Source organism: Daucus carota, chromosome 4 (genome assembly GCF_001625215.2).
Source record: "Daucus carota subsp. sativus chromosome 4, DH1 v3.0, whole genome shotgun sequence".
NCBI classification, from domain to species: domain Eukaryota; kingdom Viridiplantae; phylum Streptophyta; class Magnoliopsida; order Apiales; family Apiaceae; genus Daucus; species Daucus carota.
The window spans coordinates 50,037,870-50,056,837 of NC_030384.2; the positions used below are offsets into that span (position 1 = coordinate 50,037,870).

The 18,968-nt window shown below is 35.7% G+C and overlaps 4 protein-coding genes across 5 annotated transcripts in view; 2 read left to right on the plus strand and 2 right to left on the minus strand.

Moving 5' to 3' along the window:
- LOC108218091 (BEACH domain-containing protein B) overlaps positions 1–2,965 on the plus strand; it is a 28,364-nt gene extending 25,399 nt beyond the window's left edge. For both annotated transcript variants that reach the window (XM_017391012.2, XM_017391013.2), the window contains 2 exons: positions 1,675–2,431; positions 2,508–2,965. In XM_017391012.2, the coding sequence (XP_017246501.1) occupies positions 1,675–2,372 (698 nt within the window). In that variant the 3' untranslated portion in view covers positions 2,373–2,431; positions 2,508–2,965. The remainder of the gene's footprint in view (positions 1–1,674; positions 2,432–2,507) is intronic.
- A 574-nt stretch (positions 2,966–3,539) lies between these two features.
- Positions 3,540–8,604, minus strand: LOC108218646 (GATA transcription factor 19-like). The gene is made up of 10 exons (XM_017391679.2): positions 7,788–8,604; positions 6,316–6,399; positions 6,109–6,242; positions 5,169–5,282; positions 4,931–5,048; positions 4,542–4,601; positions 4,366–4,434; positions 4,217–4,288; positions 3,882–3,959; positions 3,540–3,786 (listed from the first exon to the last, which is right to left on the minus strand). Exons 1-10 carry the CDS (start codon positions 8,067–8,069, stop codon positions 3,721–3,723), a joined length of 1,077 nt encoding a protein of 358 aa, XP_017247168.1. The 5' UTR covers positions 8,070–8,604; the 3' UTR covers positions 3,540–3,720.
- Positions 8,605–8,740: 136 nt separating this feature from the next.
- On the minus strand, positions 8,741–13,579 carry LOC108218644 (protein CLT2, chloroplastic). Its single transcript, XM_017391678.2, has 10 exons — positions 13,117–13,579; positions 12,331–12,476; positions 11,997–12,034; positions 11,564–11,679; positions 11,127–11,226; positions 11,011–11,046; positions 10,845–10,895; positions 9,997–10,120; positions 9,035–9,160; positions 8,741–8,952 (listed from the first exon to the last, which is right to left on the minus strand). The coding sequence occupies exons 1-10, from the start codon at positions 13,515–13,517 to the stop codon at positions 8,798–8,800; spliced, it is 1,293 nt and encodes a 430-aa protein (XP_017247167.1). The 5' UTR covers positions 13,518–13,579; the 3' UTR covers positions 8,741–8,797.
- Positions 13,580–15,096: 1,517 nt separating this feature from the next.
- Positions 15,097–18,844, plus strand: LOC108217868 (probable rhamnogalacturonate lyase B). The gene is made up of 15 exons (XM_017390761.2): positions 15,097–15,321; positions 15,410–15,531; positions 15,634–15,693; positions 15,769–15,885; positions 15,991–16,110; positions 16,201–16,342; positions 16,438–16,608; positions 16,713–16,865; positions 16,936–17,042; positions 17,134–17,224; positions 17,363–17,507; positions 17,627–17,783; positions 17,901–18,017; positions 18,160–18,286; positions 18,406–18,844. The coding sequence occupies exons 1-15, from the start codon at positions 15,277–15,279 to the stop codon at positions 18,643–18,645; spliced, it is 1,914 nt and encodes a 637-aa protein (XP_017246250.1). The 5' UTR covers positions 15,097–15,276; the 3' UTR covers positions 18,646–18,844.
- The last annotated feature ends 124 nt before the right edge of the window (positions 18,845–18,968 follow it).

The following is an 18,968-nucleotide window of genomic DNA, read 5'->3' on the forward strand; positions in this document are numbered from 1 at the left end:
TAGTTAGTGGGCACAGTTGGATTTAGAAGTCATCTTTCTTCATGTGGTTTTATTCAAGTAACTTACAAACTTGCATATTCAAACAGGATCCTTGGTCCTGTGTCTGCTATCTTCTCTGTTATGTTATTCCTGTGTGTGTGTGTATATATATATTTGTATTTCTTTGTAGTGTTCAGTTACCTTTAAAAATTAGTTAACACATAGATACACACACACACACACACATATACATACATACATCCATACATACATACATACATACATACATTCCAATAGAAACTACTAGAATAGAAACTACTAGAATAGAAACTAAATGGAAATCAATGCAATTAAGTAGAATGATGCGGGTTTCGGGACCGGGGATGGACCCCGAGATGGGCCTAGACGGGGTCTAAGTGGGGCCTCATAGGGCCAGGTCGGGGCCTAGTGGGACCAAGGTGGGGCCAAGGTTTGGCTCTTTAAGACTGTCTGGAGCATGTCCAGGGCCTGTGAGGAGCCTTGGCGAGGCCCTAGCGGGCCCGGGGTGGATTGAGTGGGGGTGAGGGTGGGCACTAGGTGGGTGATGACATATAGGGGGTGGGTGATAACATATAGGGGGTGGGTGATGACATTTAGGTATAGTTTCTCTTGATTCCATTTTATCTTTTATTTTAGTGGTTTCTATTTGAGCAATTGCCTATATATATATGTGTGTGTGTGTGTGTGTGTGTATGCATATGTGTTTGTGTGTATATATATTTTCAGTGAATCTATGTATTGTTAAAGATTCTGTGTTCTATCTGTAATATATAGCTTTTAAGTTGTTAATAAACATTTGACATGATGAATACAGTAGAAATTCTTGTAAGTTCACATTTTTCGTTAAAATTTTGGATACGAAGATGAATCTGTTGTAGCGTCCATTGATTCTTGAAGTAAATTAATACTGTAAATTGAATAGGTAATAGTAAATTATTGGTGATGAACCTGAAAGCATGACAAGAAAATGGAACTTTTATATGCCCTCTAGATATGTAGCTGAAATAAAGAACCCCAACTTTACACATTCAAAAGGTTTTACCTGGTGGGTTTTAAGAGCATCCACTTGCCAGTTGTGATGATCGCCATTATTTCTGTTATCTTTTTGGTTGCACTGTATACCGTGTTATAAAGAACTTTGCTTCCTTTTCTTTTGTCGAGTACAATAAGCATATTTAGTCACGATGAATTTCAACTACAATAGAATTCAAAAAAATTCATTAAATTGTGTTATGAAATAAATAAGCAAAACATATATCTTTGTAGGGTAATAGGAATCTGGTGATGTAATAGTAATAATGAAAAAAGGGAGTATATAGAATTACAGGGGGAATACTAGGAATCTAGGGGTGAAACCAAATTTTGGTACTATAAGTCCCAGTTAAAATGGTTTCACTTATTAATAAAGGGTATAGATTAGGACCAGTAAATCCAACTTTCTATGTTGAGAAGGTTTTTATTTGATACTAAATAATAGACTTGTTTTAGGGTGGTTATTACTCATAAATTTAAAAGAATTGTATGTGAACTTTCTCGGTTATTATCTTATTAATTTGAAGCTCACAATAGTCAGAGACAAACTGCAATACATTAAAAATTTATGACTAATATTGCATTATGTAAATTACTATGTTCTGATTTGGGGTTGTGCTTCAGTGACTTCTGATGGAAGCATCCTTGCTACGGGAAGTTACGATACTACTGTTATGGTTTGGCATGTTGTTCAGGCTAGGACACAGGAAAAGAGGGTTCGAAATGCCCCAACAGAGATGCCACGTAAAGACTGTGTAATAGCTGAAACTCCCTTCCATATTTTGTGTGGGCATGATGATGTAATCACATGCGTATATGCAAGTACGGAACTTGATATAGTGATAAGTGGATCCAAGGATGGAACATGTATTTTCCATACCCTGAGAGAGGGAAGGTATGTGAGATCCCTTCGACACCCTTCTGGTAGTCCATTGTCAAAGCTTGTTGCTTCATGTCACGGAAGAATTGTTTTATATGCTGATGAGGATCTCAGTCTGCACCTCTATTCTATAAATGGAAAACACCTGGCAACGTCTGAATCCAATGGCCGTCTGAATTGTGTTGAATTAAGTAGCTGCGGTGAGTTCCTTGTTTGTGCAGGAGACCAAGGCCAGATTGTTGTACGGTCTATGAACTCACTCGAGGTTGTTAGAAGGTATAATGGAGTTGGTAAAGTAATAACGTCATTAACTGTGACCCAGGAGGAATGTTTCTTAGCTGGTACCAAAGATGGAAGTCTTCTTGTATACTCCATAGAAAACCCACAACTTCGTAGAGCCGCTGTTCCTCGGAATCCAAAATCCAGAGCCTCTGTACTATAATAGATTTATGTATGACATTTACCGATAGTTCATTATTCGCCATTGTGCGGTAATTTAAGGTATGTTATTGCTGTGATATATCTAAAGATTATTCTTTAATATCTGCGTGTCTTACAATAATGAATCGATATGCAGATTGCAGACTCTAGGTAGCAGTCACGCTCCTTGGCCAGAATCCGTCTCCTGAAAGACTTGAAACAGAAGTAACTTTTCCACCCCAGCACAAGAACTTTTGGCATTAGGGGAGATTGTTAACATTTTTCTTTGTGTACATGCTGTGCCATATATACACACACACATAGACACTTCCAGTTCCACCCTTACAGTTGGAAGAAATTTGATAAGTTACCCAAGATATGTATCCCGCTGCTTATATTATACATCCATCATAGCAGTAATGGCTTTATGGCTGAAGAAGGATCAAGATTTATACATGTACAGTGTTTTGTCGCAATTTTAGATTAGAAATGTTGTGTATTAGCTACAATGAAGTCTAGGCTCTACATTTCTTCATCATCTGCGAAGTGTTGACAATCTTCAGTCCATTGTGCGGGCAAAACACTTCCTATAATAAAAAGATACAGCTTCCTTCAGTAGCACTGTCTTTCTCCACAAAAGTTGCCAATGAGATAATTGTTTATGTTCAAAGATGATGATGATGATGATGATGCCAAATATGAAAATAAGAGTTCATTAAAATTTTGAAATATGTGGACCAATTCGTAGACGGATTTCCCCCCAACAATCTGTCCCCAAATCGAAGGCAGGCAAAATTGTGAAATATATATCTGTTTCCAGTTGTTTCCAGTTGTTTCTTTTAACTAACGTTAAAATTCCTTGTTTACCTGCAAGACATTAATCAACCTATACAAGTTTATAATATTCCGTGGTCCTCAATTTCTTGATATTGCCTTTACTTGTATCATTCGTAGCTTCTTCCCATAAATATATTGTTCGAGCAAAAACTAAACGTATTTCATCTAATGACACCTCACTTCCTCCTCTTTCAGAATGCCTATGATTTGATCCTTGTAAGACGGGTGATTGTGTGTGTTAGATTATAGGTAAAAATCATGACTAATCAACCAACATCACAAAAACATAGCTGATCAGTGAACGTACTTTTTAGCTGGCGGTGTTCACCAAAGAAACATAGTCTAAGTCCGCTTTTGGGAAAATAGGACAAAATGACGCATTTATCATAAAACAATTACACATTAAAATTGTTGCAACAAAGAACTCTATTTGGACTGGCCATGGCCCTCAGGTAATCTGTACAAACACACACAACAGAGAGAACTACAACGCAAGTTTCTATACATGTTCTGTTTGTCTTTAAGAAAACAAACTAATTAAAGTTAGTAGGAATATCCATCTCTGCTTCTGAAGTATCTGCAAAGTCAACAAGCGTATCCTGCCAAAAATTGGATAAAAAAACAATGGCTACATGGAAAAGCTATTACTCAAAAATATAGCTACCAAAAAGCAAAGTGCAACACACAGTTATACCTGATCAAGGGTGCCCAAGGGACTGCCAATTTCAATAGGCAAACTTTTGGCAAGCGCTTCAGCCGTATCGGGAAAATCCTGTACAAAAGGTAGAAATTTTGCCCAGCATTCATATATTCGATTCAGACTATTAATAGAAACTATCAACCATATAAAAAAGATACCTGCTGTTAGACATACTGTACATGGACCCCTATGCTAACCCACCAGTTACATTATTATGGACCCAACCAAATAAAATCAGCTTTATTCCAGTTTTGACAAGCATGGGTGGATTAGCATAGTGACTTTATCCTAGGTGAATAATCAAAGAAAAATGTCAAAATTGGACTTACTTTATCTGGGTCGATAGATTGATGATGATTTGCTACTTCAACAATAGCCTTGGAAGGATCTTCTGGAATAACCTGCATACGCAATACATTAATACTTTATCAATTGCATTTTTCATGTCAATTTTCCATTGAGTTAAAATGAACCATACTAAATCATCAACAGTTCCAGCATAATGTTGGTCTTCAAGAAGTAAAGGCTTGATTTTCGCTGGTGTTCCCTACAAAATCCCATTGACATATCAAGAAAACTAAACTTATCTGTCAGCAGTAAAATATTCTGGGAACCATGAAACTATAAAGAACTACAACACTCTAATGCATTTACCAGTTCAACTTGATCAACCGGATGATTCCTTCCTCCTCTACGGAGATCTCTTAATGTTCCCTGAAGGTGGTTGAACAAACTGATTACAAGATTGATAAAATAAATATTGTGTATATCTGTAGAATTGACGCTTTTTTGCAAGTGCTTTCTGTTATATAGGTGCAGGTAAGCTCTCTGTATCCAAGTAGTTTCTTGGGTGGAAATCATTGACCATGCCAAATAAAAGTGTCTACTAGTACCAGAATAGAAATGCAGAGATTAAAATATTTTAAGAAAGATATAGGATGCTTGTAATTAACTTTGCAGATGTCTCTACTCTGATCTAATTCTACGCCAGCATAAGGAAAAAAAAACTGCTTTTCCAAAAATTCCAGCAGGAACTCACAAACCTTATTGGCCCACATAAGCCCACATGCATTACACAATGTCCTTGGTCCGGCGGGTCCACGACGCATAGCAGGAGTAGAACTTTCACTAACACCACAATGATGGCACCTGCGGAGATTTCTATGGGAGATACCATAAACGAATTTGAGTTGAACATTCCTCCGCATATTCATTTCAGAGTATCAGAAAACAAATATATAAATGCACAAACAGAAACTTTAGAAATGAGTTTAAACTCACAAAGTTTCTAAATGACACGAACCATCTCCTTGGGGCAAACTCCTTTGAGAATCCAAATTAGAAGACCGACAGTCTTCTCTCAGGGACGCAAATTGTCCATTTTTCCGGTGCATCCTGGTATATAAATAAACGTGATGTAAAAGAATTTTTATAGAAGCACCTATGCTAAGATGCTTTGGCACTCATAAGTGATAAGCCATAAAAAAAAACCTCTCCTCTGCTAGCTCCTGTTGGGAGTTTAATATGACCAAAACTTCTACAACTTTTTATATTGAAAAGCATGGCTACACAATGGAGTCATTCTCATAATACTTCCATATTTCGTATTCAAGATTAGTCGTAGAGTTCCCCTATTTCCTTTTGTTTAAGTTCTACAGAATAAACGACCTTGCATACATGTATCAGGAGACTATATATAGTCCGAAAATTTACAATCATCTGATGGATAAAGCACATATGCAATTTCTTATTAGCATTACCAAATTCAACATACCAGAATAATGTATTGAACAATAAACATGATTATTTAATGATTTCTAACAACTTACAGAGTTTACCTCGGATATTCTATAAGTTAACATTATATACAGAATGAAGTAATTAATGTACACGAACTAACTATTATAAAGAAAATAATCTTCATTTTATAAGCCGGTGATACATTGCTTGGACTCAGGAATGGCTATGCTCATTTCAACATAATGTGAAACTATTAAAGCAGTTGAATTTCCCACTTTCTGCTGCAAAAAGAAAAGAATGCAAACAGCGAATAATAAATACATAGATAAGAGTAGATGTAAATAATTCATGATAACTAATTCACAAAAGCTTAAAAAACCCACACCATATATGGAGAGCTTAGATTAAGAGTTTTTATATACAACACATTGCTTTTTTCACTTTTTCCTTTTATTACAACTTAGCAAGTATAACCTCTCACCTCTGAGCAACCTCTTTCCTGACTGTGTACCTTATCTTTTTGTCAAAGCATCTCTCTTTCCGTTTTTCACGGAACCTAACAAGAGATGCTATTCTCCTTGAAAGATTTGAACGTTTTGGTGAATCAGTCATGACCTACATGCAGAAATATATTAAAAACAAATCTCAAAATCATAAATTGCATCAATCCTTGCGACAGAAGACTTACCCTGTTGTCCGGAACAAAAGAAATTTCAGGGGGCACTCCAACAGGTGTATCACGTCCCCCCAAAAGCAAGAGCACAGCTTGCACCTGTGGCATAAAGCTCCAACTATATTATGCACTGCACCCGTAACTAAATACTCCAAATTCTTCAAAAAACATAGTTCGAAATTGTGCATGGGATGAATAAAGAAAACCATATATGCAGTAACTTTGGCCTCCATCCAGATAAAGTTATATTGCATCCATCTTAATACTGATCCAAGAAAGAGACGGAATTCTCAGAACTCTTAGATGGCACATATTTTATTAGTAAACCAAAGATTGAGATTTAAAAGTAAGAATCTAGTTTCAAAAAGTATCAGGACAACAAAGCCCTCTCATACTTCCATTAAAAGATGTCCACCAGCAAAGAATAGGAGGAGCACATGGCAATAGCAAACCTAGGTATTTCTTTTTTTTATCTCTGTAAACCATTTTTGGCAATAAAACTGGATTATAAGAAATGTAGATTGCATTTAGGTAGACACTAGACTAGACACTGTAATCCTGAAAGTTTAATAGGAGTAATAAACAGCTGCAGTACATATATTTAACAGCAAACCAAAATGTTCATTTTTCAGTATCTTTCCACAAATTACAATCAAAGTGATAAACAGTTGCAGTACATATATTTAATGGCAAACCAAATTGTTCATTCATTTCAGTATCTTTCTACAAATTACGATCGAAGTGAACAGGAAAATATTTTTATACTCCCTCTGGTCCATTATGCAAGTCACTTGACTTTTTTCCCGTTTTTTCAAGAGCTTTGACTCAAATAGTTAAAATTATTACTCCCTCCGTTCAAAAATAAATACTAAATACATATTAAACTTTTATTCAAAAAAGAAAAAAATGAAAAATACTAATTTTAACTATAGAGTCAAAGTTCATGGAAATGTGTGGATAAAGTCAAGCGCCTTACTCAATGGATCCTATTTGACGCCTCAGAAATTTTAGGACTTCAAACATGTCAACAATCTATAACCTCAAATCCTGCAGCCCCGATGCATTCACCTAAAAGTACGAAACTGAAGTCTAAATTACTCTAGCCTAAATTGAAGGAACGATATGATCAACTACACTGTTTCAGAGCAACTATTAGCTAAGTAGAATAGTACAACCCTCTGAATGAAGTTTAACAGTTTATTGACTTTCATATACAAGTCGCGCATCAATCATACAAATCAACTAACAAAGCACATAAACTGACAGCATTTCCCGTAAAAACATTAAAACAAAATATAACACTGTTACCAAAAACTCATGAAAATTCAACATACCTAGTAGGGAAAAAAATCCGCAATCTACCTATTTATAATCGTATACTATCTAGTGCAACCAAATTATACAATTTAAACACAATAAAAATCACGAAAAGCAAAATCACAACTAAGATCACCACAAATTCAAATTCAAACACTCAATTAAATCACCTTCTCAGGAGTAACAGCCGGAAACACATAAACCTCCCCTTCGAAAGCAAGACTAAGCTCACTAGTCCGCGACGCCACCACAAGGCCACCACTACCACTAATATTATAACTAAGCTGCTGGTGGCGCTGCGGCGTCGTATTCACATCCGCCACGCGACAATCATCAATCTCATCATCAATATAATCATCATCAAAAGCAGCTTCTTCTTCGTACTCAACGACGTCGTCGTCATCATCAACTTGCATATTATTGTACGGACGAGCTTGAAGCGGCGCCGCCATGACTAAACAAGTACAGTGAGCTTCAATAAAATATTATTGATAAGATATAAATGGAAATATGTGTTTCTGTAATGGTTGAAATGGAAACCCTAACCCTAATAGATGTATAATTGAGAAGTGTAATAAAGTGGAAGTGGAAGTTGAGCAAGTGCAGATGCTGTAATAAGTAACGATGATGACGGTGTTACCTAGAAACACGACAAATGACAATTATTATTAATAAATTTTAAAATAAAAATAGAATGGATATATATAGAAATATTTGCGTGTCCTGCTTAGGATCAGATGTTTCATTAAAGACCCTATTTTTGGAAACTTTCCTTGTTTCTTTACTTTGACTAGTCAATGAATTTTTACATCTCGCTTTCGGGAAAAAAATGTAATAAAAACTCTTTTTCTACTCCATTTTAACATATTTCTGATCATTTTCAACAAATGAAATGCGTTTCTTATTTAGGAAAAATGATAAAATAAATAAATAAATATAAAATAAATATTACGAGTTGAAATTTTGAGAAAAGATGCCCTGATAGAATGGAATCTATTTACACATTTAAATTTGTGACCTATTATAAATTTTTATATTTTAATTTCCATGTTTTTTAGAGTAAGTTTGTTTGAACTGAACATGGCAGCTGAAGGATCCGTGTTGACAAGCTCATCACTGCAACTTACTGCAAAACTCGAAATCGGTTTATATAATGTCGGTAATGATATTTCTCAAGTTTTTACAGAGTGTCGGAGTTTCTTGACAAATTGGGGATATTATATAGAATGAGACCCATCACAAGAACCGCGCTTCCCCAGAGGAAGAAGGGGCTCAAGGTTACGCCTTCCGGGAGATACGGCAATGGAAGTGCCAATATGTATATTGAAAGCGGCACTGCAAGATTGCAAACGATTCATTTGGTAAGAGCATTTGTATAAAGATTGGGATAAAAGCAAGAAGAGACAGACGCGGGAACCTGAAAGCAGTACGGCAAGGGAAGAAACAACTGCAGAGGAAATTTTGACCAGGTTGAGCAATGATATATTGAAAGCTATGTTGGTGATTATGTACAGAAGAGGTAATAAAGGCGCTCCGTCACAACCTGAGCAATGGCATGAGAATAAGAGAGATCGCGGTTAGTACTATGAAAGTAAGAGCAAGTGCAACTTAGATATAAATCTATATCCCTGTCCAAATGTGTGTAATTACTTACATTTCTTGTAATTGACCTTAACCAAAAAAAAGGACAGGAGACAGAACTAGAATTACAAGTTCACCGTCATATTAGTTGTGAGGAGAAAAATACAGACGGAGAGATTGACGAGGGTAAAACGCGGAATTTGGGGACAGAGACCATGATATAGCATGTTGAAATGTAAGGTAAATAAAAAGATTATTTGTCCCAGTTTGGGTACTTTCCCTCAATAGACCATGACATATTGGGGGACAACGAATGGCACCGGTTCAGTTCCCCGTTCATATTCTGTTTTTAGTAATGATAAACTTGCCAAAGCTTAGATGGCAGAAAAAATAACAAATGAGGTGGTGAATAATGATATAACACACACAATTCATGCACAATCACTATTAACTTGTTGATTTGGAAGAATTATTAGCAGCATCATTTTCAGTGGAAGAAAATAGGAATGACGCAACACCACTATATTTTCGTGAAGATAATGGAAATAAAGATATTTCACAGCAGATTTAGTAGAGAGGTTCTTTTCACAATTCTTTTCTCATCATTCATTTACTAATTGACTCATCCAATTTGAATAATAAAATATGTTTGAACTGCATGTATATAACTGTCTCAAATTGCGGAGCTCTGTGCACAATTATCATAGAAGCTACACAACTTTTGACAAACTAAAAGCGGTATAAAAGAGAAAAAATCACATTAAGTACCACTTAAAAAGAAGAAGAATAATATATTACCTGTTGTGTTGGTTCCGATATTAAAAAAACAACCGGCACCACTCATAATGTACAAATGGAGTTGAGAGAAAGGTATGCCTTTCAAATTTGAGAGTAGAGGCAGACAGAGAAGTACAAAAAGGGCCTACATATACAAGAAAATGGAAGATTGTCAACTGATAATTGAAGATCACTAATTCAGTTTAATAGAGAGAGAATCAAAAGAAGCTCTACTGTTCATTTAAGATCAGATACATTAATTACCCTTCATACAACACATAAAGAAACTCCCATGTGATAAGCTAGAAAGCATGGGCAACCACACAGAAGTTTGCTTTGTAGTTTGAACATCTTACCCACATGTACAAAAATTGGTTCAACACTTTAAATAGTCCAGAGCCAACTGTCTCAGACCCTTTCCTTCAACTAAGATAAATTGGTGCCAACATGATAATTAATCTGACAAATTTGATCTGTTAAATTTGTATCTGTATACTGTAATGGGACTGGAAAGGCCTTGATTGAAACCTCAAATACAATGTTCCAGGGTTTTCTGAAGATAAAAAGAGAGTGCACTGTGCAGGGTAAAAACAAAGCCAACCTTTCATCCCATAGTCACCAAAAAGGGAAGCTCTAACTCAAAACAATCCACAAGATTCTGATCAATAAGTCAGACATCAGCAACATTTACATATGCGTTTTAATGAAGTCAAATATATAATCTCAAACTAATTTATATCTTAGATACTCATGAAGATCACTATTACAATTAAAACTAATAGCCACCAAACAAGAGAGTGGACACTAAGGACATGTCATACACTTATTCAGAACTTGTGGTGAACTGCAAAAAGAGTAACAAAATTTACCTGAAATCCAGATCCGAAAGAATTCACAACAAATATGTCAAGCAATTTCCCCTGTATATTAAGAATTTTTCAATTTAGCGGCAATGACAATATTTTTTGTCCGTATGCAAACTTTAATGATAGGATGGTAGTATTTCTTGATACAGATGAGATATACTAGTTGCACCTTTAATCGTTTCGTTGCATCAATGAAAACAGATTCCTGTCACAAGCAAAATGATTAGAGAGTTATTTCCCTTTTTCATGTAAAACCAACATGGTATGACCAACATTTTCAACTACCTTAAGTATTGATGCACCAGCTTGAAAGGCACTTGATGCAACCATTAGCAGTGGCCACATAACACCAATTCCAGAAAGCATTTGACCAGAGTCTGACCCACTGCATCCACATTATACAACTATATAAGACATGGCAGATGTCTTGTTTAAAGTAAAATTGTACAGCTGTTGACATATTGCGGGTACTCTAATCTGAGACATCTGTGGTACAATGAACATTTAAAAAAAATAATTAAATGATGGCACTGTGTAAAGGAACTTGATATTTAATACGAGGAATAATAAAGCTAGAGTCCTGCATACAAAACAAAGTAGATGAAGCAAATACTATAACATATCAGTATATCACCATACAATAATTAAGCATACAAGTTTAGCCTCGAAATCAATCACACATTAGCATCTGGAATTCTCTACAGAGCAGAAAATTACAACACCTTGTAACTGCAATGACTACGCCCACAGCAACAAGTAAGCATCCAGCAATTTTATTCAATGAATAGCGTCTTCCTAAGAGAATGGTGGAGAAAGCTAATTGCCACAACAAAAATGTCTGCAAGAGAGATTTATAAGAACCAATCTTGAAATCCTTTCTAATATAAAACACAACTCATAACTTACAAAGTATTAGAACTTTCATGTTATACTTAAAGGGACAGTTGAATAGATATCTACAACTGACATATCTTCCATGAATAAGATGATTATAAGTTTCAACTCGTGGGTATCGACATTGTAAAACTTCAATCTGTCTGATGTTATTATTCAACACGTATTGAGAGTCAAGTGATTATTGTAGGGACAAGTGGGTGATGCAAGACATAACAACACATATTGGAGACACTGAACAGAATATTGATTAAACAATACCTGGTTCAATACAGGAATAGCTGGTCCAGGGAGCATTGCTGGAAGGAAAATATAAAATTCGGGAAGGATGTCAGATATATGATAATGTTCAACTAAATCTTCTCCCTCAATTTTTTTCTCGAATTCATAGCATGACTTTTAGGAAACTGGTTGAAGTTAATAGCTGAACATGAGAAAACAAATGCAGGAGACACTGGATTTTAGTATTTAGCTTACTAAATTAAATATGGCAATGAGGCTATGGTATAAATTTTCATCCTAATTGTGCTTCAAAACCAATTTAATAAGTAAACCCTGTGTTCTTTTAATAGAACTACAATATAGCTAACAACACCTCCTGAGGACATCCCAGCAACAACTCCTAATGCTTCCAGAAAACCAATGATCACGAAACGAAATTTGGGAATGGCCATCATCTCATTAGTCACAATTCCAGCACTGTATCTTATATACAATACTGAAACATAGATAATCACATACCTGCGTTCAAGAAAAAATAAAAATAAAAAATCATATTATAAAGGAAAACAGACAAATAACAAGAAACATAAACAGTTATGTGGAAACAGAAAAACAATATAATAAAACTTCTAATCTTATAAAGGTAATCTCAATACCGAGGCAAAGTCATCGTCAAGATTAACAAAATTTCAACAGCCGTCATATTATGATGCAAGATTCGACTAGTTGCTTGCAATGTGGTAGTCTAATAACGAGTAAATTTAATCTTAAACACTCCTAACCCTACAACATTTACTCAGCCGATTAACACAACATTACCAGCATTATCAACCTCTCTATCCTATTAGGTAAACTCATCGGCCCGTAGACACAACATTAACAGCATTATCAACCTCTCTATCCTGTTATGTAAACTCATTGGCCAATGGACACAACATTGGCAGCATTATTAACCTCTCTATCCTATTACGTGAACTCCTTGGCCCGTAGACACGGCATTGGCAGCATTATCAACCTCTCTACTGTTCAAACTTCCGTAACGAATGCTAATTATCCATAACAAAGCACAAGTATAATTGGCGAAAAATAACAAATGCATAACTCGCAACTTATTAAAAAAAACAGAAACATAAGAAATTAGGAATTAAAAGTGCTGTACCCAAAAGTATTGATCTGAGCTAAAAAGAACGGATACTCCTTCATAGGAACAAGCGCGAGTTTGTACAGCACGCGATTCGAGATCGCCAATGCAATCGTGATCGCAGAGCATATTAAAATCAACTTATTATTATCACTCGTACTAGTGGAATGAGTTAAATTGAGTTCTCCGGGATCTGGTGAAGCGCAATTGAGTCGAGTTCGAGTATTCTTGTGAGTGAATTTGAAGAAATTGTGAGCGGCGTGACGAATGTGAATGTTGAATTGTTGTTGATGATGATGTCTAGGGTTTTGAAGATTGATTGTGAGTGTTTTTGTGGCGGTGAGTTTGGTGAGGAAAGGTGAAGTGGAGGGGAGGGAGAGAGCGGCTGATAAATATGAATATGAAGATGGAATTGCCATTTTCGGTTGCTACTGATTTTTTATAAGCTGTGTTCTGCTGTTAGTTTTATTATTTGGGATCTGGAAGTGGAAGTATCGTGTTCCACGTGGGGTTGACTGCGTTCTGTTTTTTTTTCTCCCCAAAAGGTAGTATGCGAATTCGGCCCAAAATTTATCAAAACTATCTTTTTTTTCCTAAATTTTTTTGTGATTTTATTATATTTTAAAAAATTGTAAAAATTACTAATTTTTTAAAAAATATTTATAAAAATACAGTTTGCAACTAGATGTAATCAGATGCAACTTCAGTTAATTAGCCTCGGAGTGATTACAAATATGATTGCATCTGGCTAAAACGGGTTGCATACACTATTTTTGCAAATATTCCTATAATTCCAAAAATTTGGTATTTTTGTAAAAACAATTCTGGACTTAGGTATTTTTGAGAAAGCCCCAAATTTTAATAGTATTATCATTTATTTTTTAATTTTCTTTTCTATTTCAAAAAAATAAAAATTGTATTACCAGGTTTAGTAATAAAATACTAACTCAAATAATTTTATAAGTCGACTAAATAAATTTAAAACATAAAATTTTAACACAAATATCTTTAAAGAATAAAATTAAATCATAAAAAAAATTAAATTTTTTTTTGGTAAGAAAAAAAGAAATTAAATTTTAAAAACAAAAGAATGTGTATATGTGCGTTCCCAATTCCCATGCGTAAAACCGATTAATACTCACCACTAACTTTACCGACAGACTTTACTTACACACAAGGAACCATATTTTTATACTATCATTTAAAAATCCTAAATGTCGAATTATTAATTGTGGACTATATGACACTTTTTCAAAAAAAAAAGAAAACAACCTGGAACTATATGACACCTGTATTATTTTATTTATGTTAAATAAAAAGAAAAGATTCCAACGGTAACTCACACGTGTACGAATGTAAATGGCGAGATGGTCCGGACTCCGGAGCCCGGAACGAAGGCTTTTAAATTATGAGATGGACCAGGAGTCAGGACACACAACTCTACTCAACACACCATATCTATCTCTTGGCGTAAAAGTGAGTATACTTTTTCTATTTATTGTGCAAAATGAAATTCTGGAATATTGAAATTTCGTAAAGAAATTTGCCACGGATCAGAAAAATATCCTAATATTGAGTAGTTTCTATGATAATATGATATATGCAGTGTTCTAGAGACCCCGATTAATCTCCGAATAATTTTTTTGAAAATATTTTGTCATTTTTGATTTGATTAAAATTTTCTGATTTCTTGAAAAAAATTCTGATAAAATTTGAATGGGTCGATTAGTTTTGATCACGGTTCATCAAAAATCAAGATCTGTCCGAGACAATTGCGTAGCTCTTCAGTAAAACATCAACATACAACGTGCCAACTTCAAAATTGAAGCAGAGGAAGAGGTACAATTTACCCATGGTTCGAACTTATGATGTATTATACTTTTTTTTTTTCTTGCATTGAAACGGTTCTTGAAAGCCATACTTCGTGATTCACCAAACGCACTGTCATGATATTTTTCTTCAAGTTCAAGGAAGATGTGATGACTCGCTCCGGAGATATCATGTTAAGCAACTGGTCCAATTAAAACCTTAACGTGTCCGAGGAAGCTCACAAAAGAACCATTAGGACCGAATGCATGCTTGTGTGTTTAGCCTATAAGTACATTTACAAAACTTAATTTAATCACACTTTCACCATATTGAGAGATATATTCAAGATACAGAGCTGCAGAGAGCATCATGTCTTCTGATGATGGTGTTAAGTTAGTTATTCAAGATCGACATGTATGCCTATATCATAGTTCTTCATTTTGTTACACATATTTTGGTGTCTTAGTAATTTATTTCCGTGGCACATCTCTGCATGATTTAGGTGACGATGGATAATGGTATACTCCAGGTAACAATTTCGAAGCCTAAGGGCATGGTCACAGGAGTGTCGTATAATGGCATCGACAATTTGCTGGAAATCCGCAATGATGAGACTAACAGAGGGTCCGTAAATTGATACTGTTATTGCAATGAAGATTTACAGGGTATGTTTGTGGAGGGAATGTGTCGCGGATTTTTGATGTTTTTGCATACTCTGAATTGCAGGTACTGGGATGTTGTGTGGAGTCCTCCAGGTAGTAGTGGCACGACAGGAACATTTGAAAGGTTCGTCGTCTTTTTATTAGCTGTAACATTTCTTTTGTAGGATTTAATTGAGTTGAAGATCTGATTGAAGCGCAGAATTAAAGGGACAGAGTTCAGTGTTCTTGTGGAAACTGAAGATCAAGTGGAGCTGTCTTTTTCAAGAACATGGGACGCCTCTCACAGAAATCTTGCCCCTTTAGGCGTAGATAAAAGGTTATGCACAAAAACGGCTGTTGGCCCTCACTGCCACAATTTTCAAGAATATGGCCCCAAATACCATAATGACCGTGACACAGTTACAAAAATTATATGTTACAGGTTTGTGATGCTACGTGGTTCATCGGGTTTTTACTCCTATGCCATTTTCAAGCATTTAGAGGAATGGCCAGGGCTAAACCTCGACGAAACAAGGATTGCTTTTAAACTCAGGAAGGACATGTACACAGATTCACTTTCGTCCTCATTTAAATTGTATAAGTAACTGATTACTGATGGAAATGTGACTTTAGTAGTGGCGTGGACATGCAGGTTTCACTACATGGCAATGGCTGATAATAGGCAAAGATTTATGCCACTGCCAGATGACCGGTTACCACACAGAGGGGTTCCCTTGGCCTATCCAGAAGCAGTCCTCTTAGTCGATCCCCTGGAACCCGAGTTCAAAGGAGAAGTACAGAACTAAATTAGGCCATATATCAATTATAAAGATGTGCAATATTGCATATACAACATAATTAGACTGCATTTTTGGCTTTACTGATGCAGGTGGATGACAAATATCAGTACTCTTGTGAGAACAAAGATTTGAGAGTTCACGGGTGGATCTCTACTGACCAATCCGTCGGCTTCTGGCAAATCACAGCCAGTGATGAGTTTCGGACTGGTGGACCTGTCAAACAGAACCTCACGTCTCACGTTGGTCCCATTACACTTGCAGTAAGTCTGCATCTTCCTTTCTTGATTCCTTTTGGTATCTGACAAAATCTAGTTCTGACAAGTCCTTTTAAGAATCAAAGGCATTGATATATTTTGATGAACAGATGTTTGTAAGTGCTCACTATGCTGGAAGTGATTTGGTGCCTAAGTTCCAACAAGGGGAGTTTTGGAAGAAAGTTTATGGCCCCGTATTCATCTATCTTAATAAAAATGATGGTCTCGACCCCCTTGCACTCTGGAACGATGCCAAAACGCAGGTGTGTGCATAATCTTGTCAATTGTATACGTGTGGAGAAAAGAAAATGAGTTTGTATATTTTTTTTTCAGATGTCGATTGAAGTGGAAAGCTGGCCTTACAACTTTCCTGCTTCAGAAGATTTTCCTTCAAAAGACCTGCGTGGCAATGTATTTGGAAGATTGATAGTCCGTGACACGTATGATGTCATACATTCAGTATCATCTACCAATCTTCTCAGCTCAACAAAGTTGTACATTACAATACTTATATAATGTACAACTTAATAGGTACATCAGTGAAACTGATTTATCAGCAAAGGGTGCTTATGTCGGAGTAGCCTCGCCAGGAGATGTAGGTTCTTGGCAAAGAGAATGCAAGGTAATTATGCGCCTGTTCTCTTTTTCTTTTTGAGGGGGATCTATACAGAAACAACCTCTCTACTCTTTTCGGGCAGAGGTAAGGTCTGTGACACTCTGTGTACATCGTACTAACCATACTAGTCATTATCTTGTTCAGGATTATCAGTTCTGGACCCAAGCAGATGAAAATGGTTATTTCTCAATTAACAACATTCGTGCTGGTGATTACAATTTATATGGATGGGTTCCTTCTATTCTGGGAGATTACAAATACGATGATCATATCATAGACATCACTGCAGGTCTTACTCTTACTTTAACTTCATTATTATGAACTGGATTTAACCAAGTCCAGAGCTTAATTAAAACCATATTTCTAAAAAAAAATCAAATATATATCTGAATTTTTACGTGAAACCAGGCTGCAATATTGATTTGGGTGAGCTTGTATATGAGCCTCCAAGAAAGGGGCCGACATTATGGGATATAGGCATCCCTAGCCGTTCAGCTGCTGAGTTCTATGTTCCTGATCCGAACCCCAAATATATCAATAAGTTGTTCATTAATCACCCTGACAGGTTTACTCAGAATGATATTCTAATTCAATTTTTGTGTCTTACTGCTTGAACTTTTCCCGAGTTATTTGATAAGAAAATAAAAATATACAGAATTCTTGTGTGTTTTTTTTTTTTCAGATTTAGACAGTATGGATTATGGGAAAGATATGCAGAGTTATATCCAGACGCGGACCTGGTTTACACAGTTGGCGAGAGCGACTATGCAAAAGACTGGTTCTTTGCTCATGTTACTAGGTATGATAAGTCTTGTGCACTGGCTACGGGCTTTTTCAATTACATACACTTGTGATAATCTAAGTGATCTGCAAAATGACTTGAAATTAGTTTCATAAAATGACGTGATAAAATTATTATGCATTCTATTCCTGAATATCAGGAAAATGGATGATAAAACATATGAAGGAACTACGTGGCAGATCAGATTTAACCTCGACGAGGTAACTTATGACGAGACTTACACACTGAGGCTGGCATTGGCATCTGCAGCTCAAGCAGAATTGCAGGTATATTTTATACTAAGGTCTTACACCGCTTAAGCTAATCCGATAGGAACTTCAGAACTCGTGATTTAATCTGCCTAAGCGCGAAGAATACCAACAAAACAGTGCAAAATTTGATGCAGGTAAGAGTTAACGATCCGAGTATGGAAGCAGTGTTTACGAGTGGATTGATCGGAGGGGATAATGCAATAGCAAGACATGGAATACATGGGTTGTATTGGCTCTACGCAGTTGAAATACTGGGGAATAAGCTTAATGAAGGGGAGAATACAATATATTTGACACAAGCATCAAGTACTGGTCCTTTTCAAGGCATCATGTATGATTATATTCGGTTTGAAGCACCTTCGGACATTATATGACTTGGTTTGGTTGTTTCGAATTTCAGTATGTAATGTATTTATTCCGTCTTTGAGTTTTGAAGGAGAAAAGAGAATATAAGAGTGGACAAGATGCTGGGGCTGTGGTTGAGCTCTTGTATCACTTGCGGGAAGAAATGTAATAAATTTCAGTAACTTGCTTTCAAGTTTTAAAAAAAATATAAAAGAACTATTTCATTCTTATTTTTGAAAATTTAAATTTAACTAGTAAGGATATATTGATAATATTAAATTCTATTATTTGACATGGAGCTTTTGATTTTTTATCTTCCTTCCTTCCACTCTTTCTTTAGATCCAGTTCCTC

Excerpts from the sequence above, each read along its gene's own strand:
- LOC108218646 (XM_017391679.2), bottom strand. The coding sequence starts at position 8,069 with ATGGCGGCGCCGCTTCAAGCTCGTCCGTACAATAATATGCAAGTTGAT. Across the intron at positions 6,243-6,315 it reads CTTTTGTTCCGGACAACAGG|GTCATGACTGATTCACCAAA; the intron begins GTAAGTCTTCTG and ends TTCTGCATGTAG. Across the intron at positions 4,435-4,541 it reads CGGTTGATCAAGTTGAACTG|GGAACACCAGCGAAAATCAA; the intron begins GTAAATGCATTA and ends GGGATTTTGTAG.
- LOC108218644 (XM_017391678.2), bottom strand. The coding sequence starts at position 13,517 with ATGGCAATTCCATCTTCATATTCATATTTATCAGCCGCTCTCTCCCTC. Across the intron at positions 11,227-11,563 it reads GTAGTCATTGCAGTTACAAG|TGGGTCAGACTCTGGTCAAA; the intron begins GTGTTGTAATTT and ends ATGTGGATGCAG. Across the intron at positions 11,047-11,126 it reads CTGGTGCATCAATACTTAAG|GAATCTGTTTTCATTGATGC; the intron begins GTAGTTGAAAAT and ends TGCTTGTGACAG.
- LOC108217868 (XM_017390761.2), top strand. The coding sequence starts at position 15,277 with ATGTCTTCTGATGATGGTGTTAAGTTAGTTATTCAAGATCGACAT. Across the intron at positions 16,609-16,712 it reads TTGGTCCCATTACACTTGCA|ATGTTTGTAAGTGCTCACTA; the intron begins GTAAGTCTGCAT and ends TTTGATGAACAG. Across the intron at positions 18,287-18,405 it reads CAGCTCAAGCAGAATTGCAG|GTAAGAGTTAACGATCCGAG; the intron begins GTATATTTTATA and ends AATTTGATGCAG.